Source organism: Eptesicus fuscus, chromosome 15 (genome assembly GCF_027574615.1).
Source record: "Eptesicus fuscus isolate TK198812 chromosome 15, DD_ASM_mEF_20220401, whole genome shotgun sequence".
In the NCBI taxonomy this organism is placed as follows: domain Eukaryota; kingdom Metazoa; phylum Chordata; class Mammalia; order Chiroptera; family Vespertilionidae; genus Eptesicus; species Eptesicus fuscus.
Window position 1 is genome coordinate 69,516,898 of NC_072487.1, and position 24,870 is coordinate 69,541,767.

The 24,870-nt window shown below is 58.6% G+C and overlaps 1 protein-coding gene across 1 annotated transcript in view; it reads right to left on the bottom strand.

Moving 5' to 3' along the window:
• Window positions 1-24,870, bottom strand: part of COL27A1 (collagen type XXVII alpha 1 chain) — a 124,788-nt gene that overhangs the window by 25,197 nt on the left and 74,721 nt on the right. Inside the window, exons 25-36 of the mRNA XM_008155255.3 lie at window positions 22,048-22,101; window positions 20,034-20,087; window positions 19,746-19,799; window positions 15,063-15,116; window positions 9,046-9,099; window positions 8,486-8,530; window positions 8,357-8,401; window positions 8,016-8,069; window positions 7,006-7,059; window positions 6,124-6,177; window positions 4,706-4,759; window positions 3,747-3,800 (exon numbers count right to left, since the gene is read on the bottom strand). Coding sequence (XP_008153477.2) covers window positions 3,747-3,800; window positions 4,706-4,759; window positions 6,124-6,177; window positions 7,006-7,059; window positions 8,016-8,069; window positions 8,357-8,401; window positions 8,486-8,530; window positions 9,046-9,099; window positions 15,063-15,116; window positions 19,746-19,799; window positions 20,034-20,087; window positions 22,048-22,101 — 630 coding nt within the window. The remainder of the gene's footprint in view (window positions 1-3,746; window positions 3,801-4,705; window positions 4,760-6,123; window positions 6,178-7,005; window positions 7,060-8,015; window positions 8,070-8,356; window positions 8,402-8,485; window positions 8,531-9,045; window positions 9,100-15,062; window positions 15,117-19,745; window positions 19,800-20,033; window positions 20,088-22,047; window positions 22,102-24,870) is intronic.

Genomic DNA, 24,870 nt, shown 5'->3' on the forward strand with positions numbered 1-24,870 from the left:
GGGCTCACCAGACGCCCACAGCTGACCAGCTTCTGCGTTCTCTGTCGTTCCCTGAGCTGCCAAAGGGTTGTGCTGGCACGGCCCCGTGGCACAGGGAACATTCCTGACATGGCGATTGCTAGTGTCCGTACCTGGGCCTGGGAGGGGGTGGCTCGGTAAAGAACAGACCCTGACCACGCCCCCCACCCGCCCCCATCAAGTTCACAGGAAGGGGCCAGGCTGGGGAGACTAGGGCTCTCTCCAATGTAGGCACACGGGGAAGACAAGAATCGTAAGAACTGAAATAAATGTTTACAAAGGAAGAAAAGTCACCCAGTTCTGATTCTCAGGACTTCCCCATTTTTCTGAGTTGCATTTCCGACCTTTGCTCACGTGCAAACAGTTTACAACATTCATAATAAGAGGTGATGGCTATGAGCCAGCCTCAGAGCAGTGAAACAGTGGTTCCAAGATAACACAGCAGGTAGCAATGAGCTAAGCTTTAAAGGCACAGTCCAATGGGACTGCACGGTTCCACAGTTAATATCTTTTGTCAGTATCTTCCTCTACTGGGAGCATGTTTTCCCATTGCTGTCTGCTCGGTGTGGCTCTCATTCTCACTGGCCCAGAACACTCCCTCTGGCGAGTGGATGGCAGCTAGCACTTATACAGAATCGCACCGCCCATGTCCCGCTGAGTCTGTGCCAGAAGGGGGCATGGGCTGTTGCCCTTGGCCTCATGGGCAGAGTAGGTGCCAGGGGTGCAGCCTAGGCAGTGGCCGCAGAACGCTGCCTCCATTGGGGGTGGCAGGCCCGCTGGGACCTGTGGCCGGTCTGCAGGTGGCTCCTCTGTGACTATCGAGAGACCATGGGGAGAGGGTATGACGTCACGGGTGCGAGGAAGGGTGGGTGGGGAGCGGGCTTAGAGAAGCAGCGTCTTTGCCAGTTTTGTTTCCTGGCGCCACACTTTACGAGGGACTCAGATAAACTGGTGTGCGTCCCAGAGAAAGAGCGGGTGCAGAGAGCCTGGGAACGGGGTCGCGGAGAGCACGCACTGCAGGCCCCTCCTGCCGGGGCTGGGGCTCTGGGTGCAGGGGGCTGGTGTGGGGGGCTGCTGGGGCAGTTTCTAGCTCAGCAGGGAGGACTTCCCAGTGGAGAGGGGTCCAGAGATGACACAGATGAGGGAGGGAGACTCCAAGCTATCGTGTGGGCCAGCGCGGAGCAGACCTGGGCGCCAGGAAAGAGAGAGGCAGGTTGCTGTCTGAGGTTCCTTCCCGCTGAGATTCTCAGGTCCCAAGCAGGGCCTGGCGTGGAGACAGGGGCTGGCCTGATGACTCCCCTGCAGCCCCCCCTGGCTCCAGGATTCCCCTTCTGGCCTGTGGTCCTTGGCCACCCGCTCTCCCGGCTCTGAGAGGCAGGCAGCCTGCTCAGGTGGCTGAGCTGGTTTTCAGCCAAGGGCCTTGGCCCAGGCCCTGCAGGGCCTCTGGCTCCAGAGAGCTCCCACACCCCCACATCTGGGCTCTCACACAGCTGGGCGGGCGGAGCGGGGGGGTGGGGGGTGGGGGAGAGTCCTTGTGGATCCCATGCAGAATGGGCTCTGGGGTGCTGGGGAATCCCAAAGTTCTAGGATATCCGCCAATGCGCAGAAGAGCCTTACAAGTTGCCTAGTCAACTCTTTCCACTTACAGATGAGGAAACTGAGGCCCAGAGAGAGGCAGAGACTTCCCAACACCACACGCAAGTCAGTGGCAGGGCACTGGCGAGTGCCAGGGTACTGGTTCCTTCTGATGCCAAGGCTCAGTGCCCGGGGGACAATACCTCCCTCACCTCTGGGGTTACGCTGCCTACATTCCGATCTTGCTGCCACTTCTCACCAGCTGTGTGGCCCTGGGCAAGCCGCCTGGTTTGTAAACGGAGCAGGAGCTGGATAAGGGCTCGCGGTGATGAAGAGTCACCGCCGCCGTCCTCAGCACCACCGACGGGCTGGCTGTCAGCTCGCTATTCCCCGGGAAGTGCCGTGCACCGCCCACGGGTTGTTTTCACCGTGACGGGGATTGTCACCCAACGCCACGGAGAAAACGGGTTCTCTCCTGGGATTCAAGCGAGGCCCCGGGGGGACACTGCATGTGGGAGTGGCTCCTCTGGCCCAGGGACTGGGGGAGATGGGCTTTGAGGGGGTGACAGAGGAAGCAGCTGGGGCTGAGGAGCCACGGCAGGTACTGGAAAGACTGTGTGAGGCACCAGACCTGGGACCCCCTCCCGACCCACCTCAGCCACGATTCCAAGGAGCAGGAGGTGGCTGCCCAGAACCGGGCAAGCCTCGGCGTCCTGCCTGTTTTCTCACCCGTGCCCTGGGGATGCTGAGGGATCTGGCTCCCAGGGCCGCTGGGAGGACTACACGTGTTCATTCGCGTGAAGCTCTTATGGCAGGTGGTACAAGCACACGGTGGGGGGGGGGGGGAGGTACACACAACATTTTAGCCAGAATGTTCTTCAACATCACCAAACAGGGAACAGGCACCTGGCCCCGGGTGTGGAGGGGCTGTCGGATGCTCTGGTTTACACCCGAGGTGCAGCCGGGTTGAGAGAGGCAGACAGGGGGCGCTCTTGCCCTTGCAAGATGAATATAGGGCAGGTAGATGGAAGCCAGCAGGGGCCTGTCCCTGAGGCATCCTGGGAGAGGAGGAAGCTCTGGACCAGAGCATCTGTGGGGACAGGGAATGGGGGTGGAGGTGTAGGGATGGGGGAATTCAGGCCCAGAGAAGAGGGGTGCTCATCTGAGCTCACATAGAGAATAAATGGATGACAGAGGGGACCCCGGGACATGGCATGTGGGAGCCTGGGCTGTGGGGGTCGGGGAGACTCACACAGTGTTACAGGTCAGCACTGGGGAAAGCCCACTCTGGGGTCAGGGATGGAGGCCAGAGACAGGCCTGAGCGGGAGGTAGGGCTGGTACCAGACAGCAGCACCAGCACCTCCTTAAGGTTCTAGCACCTGCGGCTGACAGATGGCATGGCAGGTCTGAGTTAGGCCCACAGGCTTTGATGCCCGTGAGCCCCGGGTTTGAATTTTGGATCCTCCACTCGCAGCAACAGACACTGGACGAATGCACCTCTACCTCCCTCTGAGCCTCAGTCTCTCCCCCTTCAGGGTGGGTACACGGCGCAGAGAGCAAGCCAAGGCTTGGGTCTTGGCTGTGCTAATGACCAGCTGCGTGTGCTTGGGTAAGTTGGCTAATCTCTCCGAGTCTCTCTTCATCTCTCTGTTTACCCGAATACAGAACGTAGCCCATAGTGTTGATCAAGGTGACGCATGTAAAGGACTTAGCAGAGTCCCTGGTACATGCGTGACTAGTCCTCCATAGGTAGCGGCTTACAGGTCATGGGTGGTGACGATGATTTTCCCGATCTTACAGGATGTTTGGAAGATAATCAATAGCAAAGCTGCTGGTGTTCAGGTACCACCCTTAGCCAAGAGAGGCTGCACTTTTGAGGAGAAGGGAAGTGGGGAGGAGTAGAGGGTGGGGATGGTCCTCAAACCCACCTGAGCAGGGTGGGGACAGTGGGCAGGGTGGGGGGTGGGCCCTGGACAGGGCTCACCCTCACCCACACTCGATGGGAACAGCCTGAGGTCTGCTCTCGGGGCTTTAGGAGAACATGGTGTTTCTGGGAGAAAACGTAGGTCCTGGATGGGAGGGCAGTGGGAGGACAGGGAGGGGCAGTTCCAGGACAGCCCTCCCCCCGAGACCCTGCGCCAAAGACACTTACCTTCAGTCCGTCGGGCCCGGCAGGACCACTGTCACCTTCGAGGCCCGGCTCTCCCTGGAAAGCGTGGTGGGGAAAGACGAGGAGACATTACTGGGGAGGGGCCTCATGGGCTTTTCCTTCCTCCCCCTCCTTGGAGCAGGACCCCCAACCCCTGATCTCCGGGCAGTGGGGCCTGGCACACACACGGCGGGGGGGGGGGGGGGCTGACTTTGTGAATGAGCAGGGCGGTGGAGGCACCCACTCAGTTCCAAGAAAGGAGAGGCAGACCCCAAGCACAGCCTGCTATCTGCAGAGCAGGCTGGGGTGGAGGCTGCATGAGGTCTCGAGTTAGAAATTGCTGGTCACAGAGCCATCCTGGTTAAGTTGGTTAGACCGGGAGGCCGTGCGGCCTAGTGGTTGAGAAAGGCTTTGACGTCAGGCAGACCTCAATGGCCCCACTGGGCTTCCGAATCATGGACAGTTGGACCACAAGTGAACTACTCAGCCCTCATAGGAGTCTGTTTTCTCATGTGAAAAGGATGAGCACCCACAAATGGTAATTGATGGAGATACTATTCCTGGAACTGGAGTGAGTCCTCATGGAACTCCTTGGTGGAATCCCATTTCTCAGATGAGGGAAGTGAGGCCAGCCCTCAGGCTTTCTTGCCAGCAAGTTTGGGCATGATACCCAGATCCGGATTAATCCAAAAGAAACCAATTTTCTTGGTTGCAGGCCTTCTCAGAGCCTTGAAAATGCTACTGCTAAGAGGTACGAGGGGGCACCGAGCCTGCAGTGAGTCCCAAACATGCTGACCACAGAATGCTTTCCTCGGAAGCCCACCTCCACACTGTGGAGACACTGACCCACCAAGAGAGACTGACGGAGGCTGTGGAGATTCATGATCTAGTTCTGCAAGCGAGGAAACAGACTCAGGGAGGTTGAGCAAAGCCCTCCCTCACCCCAATTTGCTTCAACTTACCCGCTGCCCAATGAGGCCTTGCTCCCCAGGGGTGCCCAGAGGCCCAAGGTCACCCTAGGAGAAACCAAACACAACTCCATGTGGGTGGGTAGGGCCAGCCCCAGCCCTCACTAGCTCTGGTTGGGGGTGGGGCTCCTTATTCCCAAGAACCAACAAGACACTGAATCACGCCAACCAGAGCCCCTGTGGCCGCAAGCCCTGGCCACGGCCCCCATCACCACAGCTCACACTTCCATAGCGCTGTTCCAAGTGCAATGGGCCCTTTAACAAGGCTCGGGTCAGGGGCACAGTGGAAGATTTGCATCTAACTAGAGTCGCCTGGCATACACAGGTCCCCAACCTCGGATTTGACCCTTGGACAACGCAGGTTCCACCTGCACCGGTCCATTGAGAAAGTCCTCCTGTAAACGAACATGCGCAGTTCCAACCTGCGTTGTTCAAGGTCAGCTGTACATTTTCATTTCACACATTGAATTCGCATGACAGCTGCCAGGAGCGGTATCTCCTTTTTGTAAGTGAAGACACCGAGGGGCCCCGGGGTGAGTAACCAGCCCGCGTTCATGGCTGAGAAGGAACAGCTCAGGTAGTCCGGCTCCAGGGAGTAACAGCTCGGAGATGGCAACTCTGGCTGGCCACCGCGTTAACTCACCCTTAGAGCCTTGAAGAGCAACCCAACAAGGAAGAGGCCCTACATAAGCCAGAGTCAATGTCACCCCCTCCCAGGGACCCCAAAAGGGTCTCTCTCCTGCGGGGATTTCCAAGCTCCCTGCCTATAACTCTCTCCCTGCTGGTGTCTGGGGTACAAGGAGGAAGCCAGCTCTGAGCCCTCAGCCCTACCCAAACGGTCCCACATCTATCTGTTTTATCGACGGGGTGGTTTTCTGCATTGTTCGAGCTAAGACGGACAGTCCCAGGCCTGGTCCGACTCCCTCTGAATGGCTGGGAGAAGCAAGCACAGATGGGGGGGTCCCACAGCTGCTGGAGGACTCCCCCAGGCCCTGCCTCCACAGTGCCCTCAGGCCACCAGCATAGCATCGATCCTCAACTGGGGGCCTCCTGAGGGGAGGCGTCCTCTTCCAACAACGGAGCGGGGAGGCAGCTCTCCCCAGGGCCTAGGTGTCCACGGGCGCTTACTTCCCAGCAGGTGATGAGGAGCATCAGTGCTGAAATGCAGAAGGTATCGGGGGCCGCCCCACCATGGTATAGGGGCAGGTGCCAGAGAAAACTGTGCAGGGCGGGGGCTCTGGGCCGGCTGGGCCCTCTGCCGTGGCCACGGCCAGGCCCAATCCCCAGCCAGGTGCACGGAGGACGCATTATCCTGAGCACAAGAGAGGCCCGTTTCTCTTCGGTGGGGAGGACGTGGCCACCGATTGGAAGCTGGTTTCAACGAGTCATTTTGCTCTTTCATTCCTCCTCACCTTCATCCCGGCTTCCCCAGGAAGGCCTGGTTCCCCCGCTGCCCCTGGCGGCCCCTGCAAAAAAAAATGCCATTGGTCCCTTCTAGAGGAAAAGGCCGTGCCTCCCTCTGGCTGTAAGGGAGGCGATACTGAAGGAGGCTCAGAGAGGGCAAGGGGCGTGCCGAATGTCACACAGCGTGAGAGACAGAGGGGTCTGGGAGCTTGGAGCTGGGGCTAAGGGAATGGAGGTGATGGGGCTCAGGCCGCTGAGCTGGGGCTACCCAGGGGATGCTGAGCCCTCTCCCTGTCCAAGAGTGTGGTTTACCACATTAGGAGCCCCTTGGCAAGCACGAGGAGGAAAATTTCATGATTCACATAAGGCCAGGGGAGGAAGCCAGCAACTGCTGTGCTCAGGGCTGAGTGGTTCCAGCCCTTCTCGCTGCAGCCGGCCAGCAGGACAAGGGCGGGAAACGGCCCTGAGTTATCGCCATTGGCATGGCTGCGGCCCTCGCATAAACCCTGGGGCTCCGTCTTCTCCCCCCCGATAAGGCAGGGGTGTCTGAGGCTCCTTCTGAGCTCCTGCGGCGCGGCCTTAAGAAGGCTGGCTCTGCGGTCAAACCTAAGCTGGGTCGCAGTCCCAGCGGGGTGGGGGTGGGGCACCGCTGCTTTCCCCGGTGCCAAAAAGAGGCACTGCCAGCCCCCACCCCACGAGTGTCTTGGCGCCCTGCATCCCACCCACTGCCCCCGGGAGTCCAGCTCCGCACCCGATGCCATTGGAGGGCACCTGCCCTCTGCCAGGGTCCCACCCTTCAGTCTCTGCCGCGACCCCTAAGGAGGTAGGCTTGGAGGGGCTGACACCTCCTTGGCAGCATCGTGGGGCAAAAAGGGTCCCTCAGCACTCACCTTGGGTCCCATCTCTCCTGGAGGGCCAATTGGCCCTTGGGGTCCCTGAGGGCCCTAGAAGACAGACAGACAGACACACAGACCGTTGGGAGAAGCCAGCCTGGGCCCTCGTTGGGATCGGAGGCTTGATAACGCAGTCTGGAGGAGTGGGTGAGGGTGAGCACCCACAAAACTTGCAACTCTGCAGCCCACGCCCCACATGGACCACACTGAGGGTCCAGGTGTCTCCAGAGCACCCCTCCCATCCACCTGCACACTCCTGTTCACCCGTCTAACGCCCAGGGGGCCCTCCCTGCTCAGAAACCTTCCAGCTCTGGGGCCTTGCTCACGCTGTTCCCTCTGTCTGGATGCCCTTCCACCTCAGATCCACTTCCGGAAACCCCCACCCAGGCCCTGGCCAACTCACTGCTCAAAAGGGGTTCTGCTTGGCCTTCAAGATGTGGGGTTGCAGTGTGGCCTGGGGGGCAGGAGCCACCTGTGCTCCCCCTGCCCCCGTGGGGACTCTCCCTCCTGAGCCCCTGGAGGCTCTGTCCTCGCCTCTCCATCCCGGCAGCACCGCTGCACAGCCTCCTCGTGGGTCCCAGACACTCTGGCTGTCCCTCCCTCCCCGCCCCTCCTCCCCCTCTCCCCCGTGTCTGGCTCTCCCCCTCCAGCCGCACCGGGCTCTGCAGTTCCCAGGCAGCTTGTTAGTTTAACCTCGCCCTCCCGCCCTCCCGCCCGCCTTTGGCTTTTCACCGTGCTGAGCACTCCACACATTTCCTCCCGTCATCTTTACGACGGGATGGCAAAGGCATGAGGAGCCGTTATTCCCATGTTACTAGCAAGAAAACGGAGGCTGGAGGCTTAGACCCCACCCAGCCACCCCGCGGTCCCCAGCCAGTGCTCTCTCCACCAACCGAGGCTGCCCCGTCTGCCCGGCACTGTCCCTCTCCGACTTCCCTCCAGTGTGACCCCTGGCCCGTGCCACCTGCCTGCGCAGGGATGCAGGTCGGGGAGGGAAGGGCACTTACTGGTTCTCCTGGGAGGCCCTTGGTGCCTGGCGGGCCCGAGGGGCCGGGGATGCCCTGCAGAGACAAGCAAAGGTGACTTGAATCCCCCGGTGGCCTCCTCCACCCTGCCTGTCCCCATTGCCTCAGTCAAGCCATCACAGCTTATGAGGGTCCTACCCCCACTCCCTGCTGGGTGACGGATGGGGACACCGAGCCCCGGGGGAAGGCAGGCTGGAGGGTCTCCAGGGCAGGGAGCGGGCACCTAGAACCTTTGGCGCCTCCGCAGCAGGATGGGAACTTGGCTAACGGGGCTACTATCGTCCCGCACAGCCCACGAGGTTTCAGGAACCGGTGATACTTACAGGAAAGCCTCGTGCGCCCACGTGCCCTCGCTCACCAGCTGCACCCTGGAAGCACATTTGGGTTCATTAAAGGCACGTGGCACAAAGCAGGGAGCGGGGAGGGGGGCTGGCAGCCGCGGCCTGACGTACCTGCTGCCCAGGCTGGCCCAGTCTGCCCTGCGGTCCTGGGGGGCCCTGCGGGAAGCAAAGCACTCGGAGGTGGAGAGGGCACTGGGAGGCCCTTCCCAGAGGAGGGACCCGCATTCCCTCCCATGGGATCCACCCCACTCCCAGGGCGCAGGTGGGGGCACTAAAGGGATTGGCTTGCCGTAGGTGCTCTGGGTCCAGAACTAAGGACCAGGTGCTCCTGAAGGGAACAGAGGCATCCTGGGCTCTCAGGGGCCCTGGAGGGGTTTGGGGTCCTGGTTTGGGGTCCTAGGGAAGGGGCCAGAGGCCACATGGGACTCCTCACTCACATGCCTCTGCACTCTCTCTCATTCACATGCTCACTCTCAGCCTCAAAGCTCCTTCTCCATTTCCCTGACCCGCCAGCGCCGGGGAGAGGGGGCTGGAGGAGTGGCCGGAGAGCTCTCAGGAACGACCCCACAGCCTCAGGGGCCCCTGGCTGTCCCCAAGGGGCCTGGTGCTGAGGAGGGTGTGAGCTCAGGTTCCCGGAGGTGAGAGGAAGGGAAGGCCATGGGGGTCCGTACCTTCAGACCCCGGGACCCCTGCTCCCCAGCTGGTCCATCTGGTCCTCGGGGGCCCTGGAATAGGGAAGAGGGACTAGCGCAGTGGACAGCAGAGGTCTCCCTCGGGCTGGGAACCAGGAGGGTGGGGCTGCCTAGAGCCTTGGGCTTTTCACTGCTGGAACCCGAGGTGCCCTCCTCCTCCCATTTCCCGCTCACTCCCACCCTGAGGTGGGCGACCCCTGTGCCGTGTGCCTGCAGAGAGGGCTCTGCGGAGGGCTCGCCTGGGTGGACTCAGCTAGAGGCCTTGCCATTCCAGAATGGGCTTGGTGGTACATTTAAACCCTTTAAGGAGACCTTGGGCGGTCAGCCAGCCAACCCATTTCACAGACGTGGAGACTGAGGGCCAGAGCCGAGAAACACATGGCCAAGTCTCCACAGACAGGTCTCAGACTCTGCTGTCTCATGCTTTTCCCAGAGTGCACTTGGGCATAAACATATGAACCACAGTCCTTGGAGAAACTGACAGAGAAGGACCTGGCAGCTCCCGCCCCAGCCAGGAGTACAAGCTAATGTGGCCTAGCTCACACGCGGAAGGGCATGAGCAGGACAGGGGGCAGGCGGTTGTTCCCTGGAGTTCTGGGCTCAGGGCAGAGCCTCGAGACAAAATTCTTGGTCTTTTGAGAGCAGGCGGAATTCCCCCTTGCACCTACTGCACAGATGGGAACACTGAGGCCAAGGGAAGTGACTTGTCTAAGGTCCCTGAGCACATTAGCAACAGGTATCCCTTCCAGGATGCCACCCACTGCCCGTGTCCCCCCTCCATGGGTCGGGACACAGATGGGAGGGGGTCCCCTGGAAAAGGCCCCCATGGAGAAACTGTGGTGTCTGTTCTGCAGGGGTCAGAGAGGCCGTGTTGGGGAGACACAGAGGACCCTATGAAGGAGGCTGGCCCACCCAGCCTGGGAGCTTGGGGACCGGCCACAAAACAGGGCCGGGGAAGTGTCTGGGTGGAGGGAGGGGGAGCGATGAGAAAACTGAACCAGAAGAAATTACTTAAAAACGGAACAAGGAAATTTTCAATTACTAACTGAGCTGGAAAAAGTGACGATTCCTCTTATCAGCTGCCCGGCGTTCCGGATGCTTCAGCTCCACGCCACGGCCTTAGATAGTGCCTCACGGGCCAAATGAACTGGAGTGGGAGGTCACGGGGTGGTGGGGGGTGCAGCTGGGTGGTTTGGCTGGGAGCCTTTGTTCCCAGCGTCTCCAGGCTTAGAGCCCAGTGGGTCCAGTGCTCCACACTGGTGCTCAGGAAATGTTATGTCTTAGAGACACAGGGCTGCTCCTCGCTCAGCCTCAGTTATCTCATCTCAGAAATGGGGCTGGGAAACCTTTGCCGCAAGGCAGGAGTCATGCCCACAGGCAGCTCAGCGGCCGGTCTATATAGTAAATGCTCAATAAAACCTGGTTCTGCCAGAGGAAGCTGCAGGCTCCCAAGGGTCAGGGCACAGAGGGACGGCTCAGTGAATCTGCATCCAGTCCCTTCCTCAGAATAGGCAGCTTAGATCCTGCTGTGGAGAACTGGCCGAGAGTTTTCACCGGTTCAAGACAACGTTTGATTACAGGGTGTGTGGTGCAAGTTCTGGTTTTGCTACCAGCTCGCTGTGCAACCCCAGGCAAGCCCCTTTCCCTCTCTGGGCCTCAGCGTCAGGTGGACACTGCCAGACCATGTGTTAACCTGACTCGTGGAGAAGGCTCCAGTGGAGATGAAGCCAGACTGGGGTGGGGCATCCTGGGTCATGGAAGCCAGGACAGAGGCTGGGCAGAAGGGTGGGCATCTGGACCTTTCTGAGAGATATCCTCTGGCCGCTGGCCTGTCTCTCGTTGAGGCAGAAACCTCCCTGGAAAGGGAGAGCTCGGGGAGTGGAGCAGAGGCCCAGAAGTGCCGAGGGCTGGGCCGGAATCACACAGCACCCTGCTTATCCTAGGAATCGAAGCCTTTCTGGGAGAAAGATCATGTGATCTGTAATAATAGTAACAACAATAGCAGTTGCAGCCATGGTAGTGAGAGCTGCTGTCTTCATTTTACAAGTAAGGAAACAGCCTTGGTCACACAGCTGGGAAGTAGAAGAGCTAGAACTTGAACCCAAGTCAGCCAGTTGCCCATTTTCCTCCACCACTGTCTGTCACTGTGTATCAGTGTGAGAGTGAGCTCCCCATCACAGCAGGTGTGCAAGTCAGGGCCTCGAAGAGCCTGCCAGGAAGGCTCTGCACTGGGGCAGGGAGTTAGAGAAGACACCATCTAAAATCCCTGTCCCCCAGGGGACTCTGCTATTCCCTGGGAGCACCAGAGAGCTGCAGAGCCGGGGCTGGCTCGGGAGAAAGAGGACCAAGCTTCCTGTCTGGAGGGAGAAGGAGGCAACGGGCCCCAGCCGCCCTCCCTCCCCAGCTCCACTGTGCAGCTCACACCCGCACCCTTGCTCTGGCCACTCTGCAGCTTGTCCTGTGTCCTACAGGTCCCCAGTCCTGACCCCCCTTCCCCAAATGAGCATGACTGACCCACCCCACTGGAGGCAGGCCCGGGATCCTATCGAAGCCACATGTCTGTCCTCTGGGAGTCACTTCCCAGGAAGATGTCTGAAGTCACCGCTGGGGCTTGGTGGGGAGGAGCCCCTGCCTGGGACAGGAAAGCTGGCCAATCGCAGCTCTTGTGTAAAAGGGATGGAGGACAGAGAGGGAATGAATAAGTGCCGAGCAGATTCTACACACGACTGCCTGCCAGGAGCTGACCTGTGTGAGGCACTGATGAAGGGATGTAATCCCCACGGTTGGTTCTGCTGCTACCCATTTTACAGAGGGAAAAGTGGAGGCCCACAGAGGGGAAGGCAGGATTCAGGTCTGCTGGCCTCTAAGCCCCACTCACCGGAGCAGAGCTCCTGAATCTCAGGAGCCTCCCAACTCCCTCACAGTGGACGTGTGGAGGGAAAGTAGAGTTTGCCATTGTCTTCTCCTGGCACCCTGCCCCGGCGCGCAGCTTGCTGGCAGGCGCCTGTAGGCCAGACCTGCACACCCCTGTGATGGAGAGCTCACTCCCACACTGATCAACAGTGACTGGTAGTGGAGAGTCAAAGTGGGCACCCAGCTGACCCTCCTTCCCCAAATGAGCATGACTGACCAATTCTGGCTCCTTACAACTTCCTCCTAACATCACCCACCACACCTTAGAGAGGTTAAGACACGGGACTGAGGTCCCAGAGCTGATAACTGGGAAGTCTGAGACTTGTTCCTATACCTACTTGTCTGACCCCAGAGCCTCTGCTTTCAACTGGGGCCCGTGGACCCAAACTCCGTCAGCAGTTCTACCAAGAACAGAGGGTCTGGGGCCTCATCCTGCCTCTGGCCTCAATCCCTTAGCGGTCATGTCTCCCAGGGCAGGAGCGGGGGGGACTGGGGTGGGCAGCAGGGCCCATCTGCACATGGGCCGGGAAGCAGCAGGGTCTTGCCAACCTCCAAGTGCATTCTCCATGGCGCATATGGGGAAACTGAGGCCCCGAGAGCAGCAAGGCCTTGCCAAGGTCACAGAGCCAACCCGGAGCCGTAGGTAGGGGCCGGGGATGGGGGCTGCTCAGAACTGAGCTTTTTAGCAGCACAAGTGGGTGCCTCTCTAGGTCTCCCACCTCCTCAGCTACCCCATCTGTGAAGTGGGCAACAGTGGCCTGTTAGGCAGGGGATCCAGGGGGCAGATCCCACAGGGTTTTTATAAACTATCCTATCTAATAATAGAGTAACATGTAAATTACCATCACTCCTCTACGCCCACGATTGGGTGGCGGGAGGCTGGGGGGGCGGGACTCTGGGTGGCCTATCCGGCCATTGAGAGGCATGGATCCGCTGCCACTGAGGGGGGCTACCCTGCTGTTGAGAGGCGCCTCTCAACAGCCAGATCCGCGGCCGCTGAGGGGGCCTGCCGCGGACACCCAGCTGCGCCTCTCAACGGCAGGGTAGCCAGGTGTCTGCGGCAGCCCCCCTCAACAGCAGGGTAGCCCCCCTCAGCGGCCGCGGACCATCAAAAGTGGGGGAGCTGGGTGCCTGTCTGCTCCGGCACCAGGCCTTTCAGAAGCCTCCGCCGAGCCAGAGGCTTCTGAAAGGCCTGGTGCACCAGAGGACAGGCACCCAGCTCCACTGTGAAAAGCGAAAGTGTGTAGGGGACCCTACACGTGCATGATTCAATCATGCACTGGGCCTCTAGTTTTTTATAAAAATGCTCCTCAGAAGAGAGGCTTGAGGCACCTATGAAAAGATGAGACTTTAGATTAGAAATAGATCATAGGCCAGGATTTGCTAATTCGCTGTTAAAACGTGCCTTATATTTGCTCTAAGGCATTTTAAAATAAATGAGTCATTCTTCTATGTCACACATAAGACAGGTTCTGTTTTACCTACATTAGAATTATATAAACCTTTAGGTGTACATTTAAATGGTTTGACTTTGAATCTTGTCACATCCCACAGGTTTTGCATTCCTGCCAAACCCAGCGAGGGGAGGGACTGGAGTTCCTGAAGCTCCCCTCCCAGCCAGAGACTTTGATGTGGCTGGGAGCCTGGGCTTCCTCAAGCAGGAGATGCATTCTTCCAGCCACTGCTGGGGAGGGGTGCTGGAGAGGGCTGGGGGAGCTCAGTGAGCGGAGGGGGCCTGGGTCTTCCTCTGGAGGGAGGGGGCAGGGCCTGGGCCAATGCAGCTCAGCCTCCAGCTACCGTGGCCTCCAGGAGGCAAGGTACGCAGGTCAGGTGGCTGTCAATGGGCCTCGGTCCACGTGCACAGACCCAGGACATGCTGCTGGGAGGGGCCCTGCCGGCCTGAGGAATGCCTCTTAATCTCCCCTTTCCGAGGCTGACTGCTCAGGCCATCTGGTTCAGGGGAAAATTTAAAACCACTTGAAATTCAGCCAAGGGAAGCATCATCATCACCGATCCCCGGTACGGCGCGTGGATAGCGGGCCCGGGCTGCCTGCACTACCTGCGCCATCTCGATTCCTTTTTACAGGCTGCGCGGCCTGGCACCTGGACGCCAGCGGGTGCGGGAAACCACTCCATCAGCCCTCCCTGCATGACTGAAAGTCAGGCTGCATTCAGTGTGCAAAAGCGCCAGACCCACCGGGTTCAAATCCCAGCTCTGCCACTTTCTAGCTCTGCACCCTGAGGCAAGTGACTTAACTTCTCTGTGCCTTAGTTTCTTTGTCCGTAAAATGGAATTAAGAATAACACCTTCTTGATAGGGCAGCATTGAAGATTAAATGAGTCCATGTATGTGATAAGACGGTGTCTGGCACACAGGAAGTACTAGTGATTATCTCGGGCTGTGATCAGACCCGCCCTTGCTTAAAACTCTCTATGGCTCCCCACTACCCTTGGAGCATAGCCCATACGCCTAGCTCTGGTGTTTGAGGCCCTGCTTGGCGTGGCACCTGCTAATTCTTGGTCCCATCCTTCCCCCCTGTCCCTCTGTTGGGGATCCCTAAACATGCCACCCTTCTCTTGCCTGCCGGCTTTCCCTCGGCCTGGAATCTGGCACCAGCTCAAGCACTGCCCTCTCCCTGCAGCTCCCCTGGCACCCCGTCCAGGTGAGGTGCCTCCTCCAGGCCCCCAAGCTGCCCCATGCATCCGCCAACTACACGCTAATGACCCTAAACTGGCTGTTTGACCAACTGGACGGAATCAAAAGGCAACAGGTGTCGTGCCTGACCTAGTCTCAGGGGCCGGCACAGAGTAGGTGTACATAAAAGGTGGCTGAACGAACCAATGAACGCACAAAGCACTGGTACCACAGAGCCCACCTGGGCCCCCTGGATGGCAAGGCCTGGAGCTCAGAAATGGGTTGGAAATGGGTGGGGTCCCACGGTGAGCCTGGAACCCTGCCTGGTGCTGGGAAAGTCAAAGACCTCAGCACGGGGCGGGGGGGCGGGGGGGGGGGCGCGATGTACAGGAGGTGGTCTCCCCAGCAGGGGACCAGTGCCAGCTCCCAGGGGCTGGGCCTCACTTACCCGGCGTCCCTTGGCTCCCCTCATGCCCGGCGGGCCTCGAGATCCTGGAGGACCCTGCGGGGAGAAGAGTTTGGAGAAGCCCTTTGTCAGGGAGTGAGTCCGGCACTGAGGGCGAGCCGCAAGGGGCAAAGCCTGGCCTCGGGAGCAGCCCCTGCCCAGGCTCAGCAGCCTTCATGTTGAAGGCTGTGGCCCCGTGGGAAAATCTGTGCCACAGCGAGAAGCGGAGGAGAAGCTGCAACCCTGAGCAGGACTCCGCCTGGTTCCTGGGCCTCAACCCTTCCTCTCCTTCGCGGGGAGGCCTCCCTGCACGAGCCATTTCCTTCCTTCTCTCAAAATCAACAAGCAGAAGCTACAGGACATTTCTGAAAAAAGGCTCTCCTTAAATTCCCATTTCCTCTTTTTTTTTGTTGTTAATCCTCACCCAAGTATATTTTTTCCATTGCTTTTCAGAGAGAGTGTGGAAAGAAGGGGGAGAGAGAGAGAAACATGGATGGGAGACAGAAAGAGACATATCGATGGGTTGCCTCCCCCAGGAATCAAACCCTTGACCAGGAATCAAACCCTTGACCCTTTGATGCATGGGCCGACGCTCTAACCATTGAGCACACCAGCCAGGGCCCATTTCCCCTTTCTCCCCCTATCAGCAAGGAGAATGTGGCAACCCAAGTTCTGTCCCCGACCCTGACCCCAACTATCACCTGAGAGCTCCCTGAAAGCCTAGAAAGAGCCCTGGGCGGGAGGAGGAAGAACCAGACCTCAGCCCCGAGGTGAGGGAGGGGAATGGAGGCTTGGACGGGGAAGGGAGCGTCAAGGGCGGGGGAGGCTGGGTAGAGAAGGGGGTGGTGGAGGGGTGCGAAGAGAAGGGCCCTGGCCCGAGGAGGATGCCGGTTACCTTGATTTGATGTTGGAATGACAAGAAGAGGCGTACGGGAGAGAGAGACAGGGAGGAGGGACAGACAACAGGGCTGGTTTGTTCCTAGCACCTGGCCCCACACAGGCCTATGGCACGGAGTTAGGAATCTGTTGAAGGGATGATGGATACGCAAACAACTGAAGAGAACGGAAGAAGGTCGGGAGGGAGAGAAAGGAGGCAAAGAGAGGGAGCAGGCGGTCTCGCTGCCCAATTTCTCTTCCCGGTTCCAGCCCCAGCTATACCCATCAGGCAGCAACCGCTCCCTATGGCCGGCCGGGACCCCTCCACAGCTACGTGCATATCCCAGCTCTGCCACTTACTCATTCTGTCGCTTTGACAAGTGACTTAAACTCTTTGGCCTCAGTTTCATAAACTAAAAAATGGGGATAAGATGATAGAGGCGTTCAGTGGCCAGTCTCAGACGGGGCGTGCTCCTTTTACGAGGAAGAGGGGGTGGCCTCAGCCCCCTCCGAATACCAGAGAGCCCCAGCTCCGTCTGTGGCCTCAGCAAAAACTCCTCCAGCTCCCATCTCTCTCTCCCTCTGGCCTCGAGGGGTGCGGACCCTCCGGCTGCTGCTGCTGAAGCACTAATGTGGGGGGCTGGGTCCCTACCTGGCCCCTGGCCAGCAGAGCAAGCAGGGTGTGAAGCCAGCGTGGCCCGATAGAGAGGCAGGTCCGACTCCCGGACGGTGGAGACCGCGAGGCCTGGGTGAGATGGGACCGCGTTATGGAGGGAGCCCGGACTGCAGAAGGCACGCGATGCGTCACTGGGAAATCTCAGGAGCCAAGTCTCCGACTTAGCGGCAGTGGAGCCAAGTGCTTACACGGGCCAACTGCTCCACCAGAGACAGAGGTTCAAATCCTGGCTCTGCCACTTACTCATTCTGTCAGTTTGGCAAGTGACTTAAACGCTCTGGCCTCAGTTTCATCAACTAAAAAATTTAGATAAGAAGAGCCTCCGCTCCTAGAGCTGCTGAGAAGATGCAGTGACCTGGCTGGTCCCCAGGAAAGAGTAGCTACCAGCTCTCTTAAAGGAGAAGGCCAGAAACCGGAGCTCCCAGGACCTGACTGTGTCCCCTCCCCCAGCCATGGGGAGTATAACCTTGACTGATGTCAGGGACGGCAGAAAAACATGGGTGTTAAAGTGTTTGGAAAAGTGGGAAAATGGCAATCAGATGGGAACAATATTGCCAGAAATGTCCCTTTACTAGCAACCGTCTTATTAATAATCGTGGTAATTAGTATTGCTAACAAGTAGTAATTATTATTCCTAAGACCATTCATAAGCACTTAGTATATGCAGGTAGTTTGCTGAGCAATTACGTCATGAACTAAATCATTTGTCTCACAACAATCTCATAATGAAGGTCGTATTATGCTGGCTTACAGATGGAGAAACTGAGGCTCAGGGAAGCCGTGGGTCTTGCAACAAGCACACAGCTAGTAGGTGGGGGCCCAGGATCTGACTCACAAGTGTCTGATTCTACAGTCGGTTTTCTGACCTCCGTGCTCTCCGGCTTCCCCAGCGGCACTAGGGGCAGCCGGCTGGCGGAGGGGCCCCACGAGATCCAAGGGACAGCCCCAGACTGCAGCAGTGAAGGGTCCCTGGCAACCTTGGGGTCTGTCTGATTTCACTGAGTCTGGGCCAACCCACTGAACAGATGGAAGCACTGAGGAAAGGGGGCGGGAGGAGGTCAGTTGAGCTATGGAGGTCGGGAATTCCGAGGAGGCCAGCCCCTTCTTTCTATGCGCTGCCCTGGATGTCCCCACTGTTTGCCTACCTCCCACTGGCCTCCCATTTTGTCCCAGCAACTCCTTTCCAGGCTTTCTCCTTCCCACTGGACAGATGGGGAGACGGAGGCCCAGGGAGGCCGAAGTCCAGGGGTGCCAGAGTGAGGATTTGATCATGGCCCCCAGCACCCTTGTACTTGGTCTCTGACCCTGGGCACCTCCCACGCTGATGGGTTCGAATCACTCTGTTTCCGGGAGTGTTTCCTGGGCCCCGCGGTGCTCAGGTCCTGTGAACACTGGGGAGGGAGGTGGGGCGTAGCCTTTGGTTGGGCGGCTGGGCCCTTGGATTCCAAGCTGGGTGGGTGCCTTAGCCTGCAACCAGCCCCTCCAGATGTGGCTTTTCCTCCTCCTCATGAACTGGGGGAAAACATACCATTGGGGGCCCGGAGTGCTGGCTTCTGACCTCAGCTCTGCACGCTGAGAGCTTTCAACCTCATCAGAAGGACTGTGGGGGCAGGCAGAACTCGCAGTTGCCTGTCACCCATGTTTGGGTGATGGTCACTTGTGGCCAGGTTTCTCACACCTAGCACTGCCTGCCACACAGTAGGTGCTCAGTAAAGGTCTGTTAGTGAGCGAGAGAACAATTGTACTCGGCACCCCCACTAGACAGTGAGAATCTTAAGAGCAGAGCTATTTCTTACCATTTTGCATCCCTGGAATTGGGCATGGGCTCTGCGCACAGTAGGTGCACGCAAATGTCTGAGAACTGAGCTGGCCTTGCTTCCCTAATTGGCGCAGAGATCTGGTGTGTGCACACGTTCCTTGGGTTCAGATCCCCAAAGGCTCCCGTGGCCTCCTTCATCAGACCCTAAGGAGCCCTCAGTCCGGCCTTTGGAGGGACCTGGGCAGCCTGAAGTTCCCCCCCCTGCCCTGCCTGGGGGTCCTGACTGGGCTGGGCGCTTCCCCCAACACCCTTCCCACCTGCCTGAAGCCCATCCCTCCATCTCCCAGAGTGGACCCCTAGCCCTGAGCCCTGGCCTTGAAGTGGGTGCCCTCGCCAGTCTCCACATCGTCCATCGGCAGAGGCAGAGGGACCAGAAGGTCCATGTTCTAGGTCAGTGATGGCGAACCTATGACATGCGTGTCAGCACTGACACGCGTAGCCATTTCTGATGACACGCGGCCGCTGAGGCGGCCGCATGCCGAGGATGAAACATTTGCTGCTCCTGAGGATGAAACATTTGCGAAATAATGTTTTTTCCTCAAAAGTGACACACTACCCGGGTTATGCTCAGTTTTTTTGGTGAAGTTGGACACACCAAGCTCAAAAGGTTGCCCAACACTGTTCTAGGTGAAAGCCAGCCCTCCCTACCCCCACATCACCCCAGGGGGAGTAGAAGGGGCCTCTGGATTTGGGTGCTCCTACCACACCCCTCCCCCAGCCCTCCTGCCTCTCCCATCCTCCCTGCCTTGGGATCCTCAGGAATATCCCGGGTTCCTCAGTCATCACAAGAAGCCCAGGATCCCTGCCTCCCCGGCTCTGATCCCCAGCCCATTTGTCCCCAGCGTTTCCCATTTCTTCCCTCCTTTCCCCATCGTTTCTTATTCATTGGGTGCTCTCTCTCCCTCACGCCAGAAGAGAAGCTCCTAAAGGACAGACAGGGACTGCTTCCTGCCTTGTTAATGGCTGCATCCCAGCTGCTGGCCAGGCCCCAGGCACACATGTCACAGTATTTCCCGAGTAAATGAACAAAGCCATAATGGTGCTAATGACCAAGGTGCCCCGTGTAACAAACAGCACTATGGAATGGACATCGGCCGCATGGTTTCATTTAACTGTGCAATCACACTACCATGACCACAGTTATTTTCTCTATTTTGCAGCTGAGCACAATTTAGGCTCAGAGTTCAGTGATCTGCCCTGGCAAGATAGTCAGGGAGCAGCGGAGCTGGGAAACGAACCCAGGTCTGTCTGACTCGGAGGCCTCATCCTCGCCTGACGGTGGGTTTGAGCCCAGGAACACGAGGGCTCCGCTTACCGGGGGTCCAGGCTCTCCGGGGGTCCCAACACCACCGGGCGTTCCAGGATGACCCTACGCAGAGAGAAGAAAAGGAAGGACTAGGCGGTGGAAGGTGTCTCTTCCTCCTTCAGTCCCTCCCGCCTCGGCCGGCTCGGCCCCGGCCCAGGGACACAGAGTAGCTGCCAGGCCTCCCGGAGGAAGAAGCAAACCATCCTGAATGTCTGCAGGAGGCAGAGGCGGCAGAGAGCAGAGCTGCCACCAGGGCTGTGACCGGAGACGGCAGAGGGATGCAGACTTGCTCCTTACCATTGACCCCTTGGGTCCAGGCGCTCCTGGGGGGCCCATCATGCCCCGGTCACCCTGTGATGGAGACAACAATGCAGGGAGGTCACAGCTGTGGGTGGCTCTGTGGGGGGCAGGTGCAGAGGGCCTTCCAGAGGCCAAACAGGGGCAGGGACTTGCCCAAGGTCTATAGAGAGTCCTTGCCCAGCTCATGGCCACATCCCTCAGAGGGTGCTGACAGGGGAGGGGTGGGGGTCTGGGATTTCACACAGCAGAAGCGAAGACCCGTGGCAAGTCCAGGGAGGCTTCAGACCCACGGCAGCATGCCACCCAGCGGCTTCCCTCAGGCCAGGACCGTCCCCATCAAGGACAGGCCAATGGCATGTCCCTTTTGGTCTGGGCCCACGCCACGTGGTCCTCATTAGGCCTGGCATCCCCTAGCTCCGTGGTCGGCAAACTCATCAGTCAACAGAGCCAAATATCAACAGTACAACGATTGAAATTTCTTTTGGGAGCCACATTTTTTAAACTTAAACTTCTTCTAACGCCACTTCTTCAAAATAGACTCGCCCAGGCCGTGGTATTTTGTGCAAGAGCCACACTCAGGGGGCCAAAGAGCCGCCTGTGGCTCGCGAGCCGCAGTTTGCCGACCACGGCCCTAGCTGGTCATGCTGAGGCGGAGATGGCAATGGAAGGCATTTCTTTCCTTCTCCCCTCCCTCTGCCCAAACCTAGATGAGATGCTGGGAACTCTTTCCTCTTGACCCATCCTGACAGACCGGCAGACAGAGCTATGGCCGGAAGGCAGGGGTTCTGGGTTCGAGTCCTGGCTGTTTTTGTGAGGCCCTGTTTCTTGTGTCCACCTCCACCCCCCCCCCCAAGCCATCAAACATTTACTGAGCATCTACTGTGTGGCCAGCACGATATGCTAGACCCAGAAGACAAAGTGCTGAGTAGACGTAGGCAGATCCTGCTCACACGGAGTGAGACCCGGTGTGGTGAGGAGATGGACACACATCGCCTAAACGGATGTGAGGCGGGGCCGAGCAGTGACGGAGAGGGTCTCGGCGCCAAGGCCTTTTGACAGGGAGTTTGACCCCCTGGGTGCAGGGGTGTGGTGGGGAAAACGTCCCTGAGGAAGTACAGCTTGACCTGAGAGCTAAAGGGGAACTGAGTCATGCAGACAAAGGGCGGAGGGATGAGAGTGGGAAGAGTGTACCTGGCGTGGGGACAGCATGGGCAACGGTCTGTGGGCGAGGAGGGGTGTGGGACATTTGAGCAATAAGAGAGGGCAGAGCTGGCCTTGACATTGCGCTACTGTGATGCAAGATGTTACCGCTGACGGCAACAGGGGAAAGGGCGCCCTGGACCTTTCTGTACTCTGTTTGCAACTTCTTGTGAGTCTATCATTATTTCAAAATCAAAAGTTAAAATAAAAAGAAGAGGGAGAGGAGGAAGAGGAGGAGGAAAACGTGGCGGCCAGCGGGTCTTGGGCACAGGGAGTGCAGAGGGGGGTGGCTCAGGATAAGCCTGGGGCCAGGTGGGGTCAGATGAAGGTAGATGCTTCCCCTCTCTGGGCCTCAGTTTCTCCATCTGCCCAATTGGAGTAACATCAGCTCCCCCGAGGACCTGCCTGAGGATGAGATAAGCTCCAGGAAGGAAAGTGGGTGCCCTCCAGGGTCCAGGGGACGGGGGTGAAGGGGGGCGGGGCCAGGAATGGGAAGCCACAGGCTGTGGGCCACCTGGGCCAGCCCGGGACAGAGTGACTTAGTAGGCAAGTGTGGCCTTGGATACTGAACCAGCTCTGCCACTTCCTATCTGGGTGACCTTGAGCAAGTCACCTCCCCAGTTTGAGCCTCGGTCGCAAAAGGGACAAAGGTCCTTTGAAGGCCCGGATGCCAGGGCAATGAGGACAGCCCAGGAGAAAGAAGCCTGAACCCCCCCCCCCACTCCCCCCAGGTCAACCAGCCCCTTCATCTTTTCAAAATTGCAAAAACACAAGCTCTGTTTGTTTAGATGTTCCCTTCAACACGGCTTACCTTTTCTCCCACGATTCCTGGCTCCCCGACCAGACCAACGAAGCCCAGGAGCCCCTGGAAGAAACGTTTTCCAAAAGCAAAAGACAGGAGGGAGCCACGTGAGTTCAAAGGCAACCTCCCGCGGCGGCCCTCCTCGGGGCTGTGTCCCTCCCGAGTGCCCTGCCCCGTGCCTGGTAACCTGGTAACCCTGCCAGCATGGGGCTGCCACCCAGCGGAGCGAGCCACCTCTCCCGGCTCTGTCCTGACTTCCCTCGCCCCGCCAGATGGTTCTCATTTGGGAGCCAAGCAGCGGGGCCGCTGCCAGCTTCCCTGGGAGCGCCGCACATTCTTCCCGCGCCAGGATCAGGCAGAGCGTGGTGATGGCGGGGAGGCCCTGAGGCTGTGCTGGGAAGAGAGAGGCCTGTCTGTGAGGAGTCTGTCCCCATCTTTCGGGGCTCCGGGGCTGTTTCAAAGAGAGAAACCAACTCGCTGGCCAGGATAGAAATACCACCGCAGCCCCTGCCAAGAGACCGGATTGAAATCTGGGAAGCGGAGGCCTTTTCACTGTCTTGTGAGAGGCTTCCTCTCCGCTCTGAAAGGGCATACACACACACACACACACACACACACACACACACACACACGCACTGGTTCCCGCTGCTCTTTTAACTCCGCTGGGTGATAACTCGCCTCCGAGTTCCAGTGGCTCCTCATGGAGGCTGCGGGGCTGTGCAGTGCTGCTGCCCTGAGCAGGCACACAGCAGGGGGAGCCGCCTAGAGGGGTCACCCAGGGAGGGGGACACGCCCTTGCCCAGACCCTGCACTCTTCTCTGTTAAGGAAAATCAAACTGTGTGGTTGGGGGTGTCAAAATGCCCCGGGAAGAACCAGGTTTGCAGCCAAGAGTTGAGTTTCCGGGAGCATTAGGGAAGACTGAGGGGTGAGTGGGTTTGTCCCATAATGTCTGCTCCCTGTCCCCAAAACATATGCAGAGAGGAGACCTTGAGCCTGATCAGAAATAGGTCAGAAGCGATGCCCTCAGCCAGTAAAGTGACGGAATGACACCCGGTTCCGAAGGGCTAGCTCTGGGGGTCTCAGAGCCGGTTCCAAAGCGGCACCTCGGGCCAGGACCACGTGTGTCTCGCTGCTGCAGCCTGGGCCCGAGTGGTTCCAAAGCCCAGCACCTGTCCCTCCATCGGGGCCTCCAAAGCATGTGGCTGTGAGCGGGGCACGGATCCCACCCCCTCCTACACACACACACACACACATACACACACACACACACACACACACACACACACACACACACACACACACAGAGACACCATCACTACTCATGGAGGGCCCGGGTTCCCTGGGCTCAGAGACCCTTCGGGTTGAAGTAGGAGGTGAGAGAGTGAGGTACAAGGTATGAGGTCATAGCTAAGAAGCCGTAGAAAAGAACTGAGTATTTGACTTTTGCAACAATGTACTTAAAAAAGAATAAATCAGAGCATTTTCAGGTGATAACAATATCAACAACAATGGCTGGCACCTAGCACTATCGATGTCATTGTCATTGAATCTTTAGGTTTGTGGGCCCCGGGCGAACCACAGGGCCTCTCCGAGTCTCATCTACAGAATGGAGGACTTTAAATAAAGGTCCCGCCCACTTCCCCGGGGTTGTTCTGAGTCCTGGAGATAATGCGCGGAGCACTTCGGCACTCAATCCATGTGAATTCCCTCCCATCCCATTCTAACTTGTTTTAAAAGGGCACGAGGTTAAGACAGAGGCCTGAGCTCCCCACAAGGGAGCAGTCAGACGTGTAGAGGATGCGGAGCGCGGGGAAGAAAAGCGGCTTTGTTCGGAGGCCTCTGCCCGACTGGCCCAGGGAAAGAGAAATTTCATAGCTACTTTAAATTTATGGGTTGTTGGGCCCTGGAAGGCAGGCAGGTCATAAACCTCAAACAAGAAGCCAAACAGGATCCTAATGAATAAGGGCCATACAGCAAGCGCCCCATTCCCCTGCCCCACCTCTGCGGCCTCCCTGGGGCACTGTCCGGAACATCCTGGCAGGCCCGGCCTGCGGCTGGGGCTGGGGCAGAGGCTGGGGGGTAGAGGGGTGCAGTGCCAGAGGCCCAGGGCTTCCACCTGGCGGGCCGGGTGGAGAGGCGGCTCTGACAGCACAGGCCCGCTGGCTCCTCTCGGGCGGGCGGAGGACACCGGGGAGGAGGCAGTGGTGTCACCTACGGTGGGCACTGCACAGGCAGGATCTGAGTCCTTGATTTGGGGGAGGAGCTGGCCTGGTCCTCAGTGTCTACAGATGAAGGGCCACTGTCTGCTATGGGAGTTTTTCTCCTTCCCTCCCTCCTCTCACGTGACATTCCGCTACATGCTGGGGAGGCAACTAGGAGAGACAGCTGTGGGTCCTCTGCTGGACCAGGCATCGCAGAGTTAGGTGTTTCCATGCCTGGCTCCCCCCCTTCCTTCCCCCCGCCTCACAGAGCTTCTCTAAGGCAAGGCCCATGCCTTGGAATCATCTGGGTGTCCCCAGTACCTAGGACAGGGCCTGGCAAGCCGGCTGCCCTCTAAGTAGCTGTTAGAAGGCCAGAGGTCCAAGGGTTTTCCAGTCCCTCTCGCACGCAGGTCTCGGGAACCCGCAGGCCTGAGTGTGGGCCCTGGCTCGGACAGTAACGTTACCGCCCGGGAGATCTTGGGCAAGTTACTCCTCAGAGCCTCATGCGCAAAATGGGGCAATAACACCTCCCACCAGAGGGCTGCTGGCGGGATTGCAGGTGATGGTGTAGACAGTGTTTGGCTTAGAGCCTCGTACCGAACAGGTGCCCAATAAATGCAGCCCATGCTG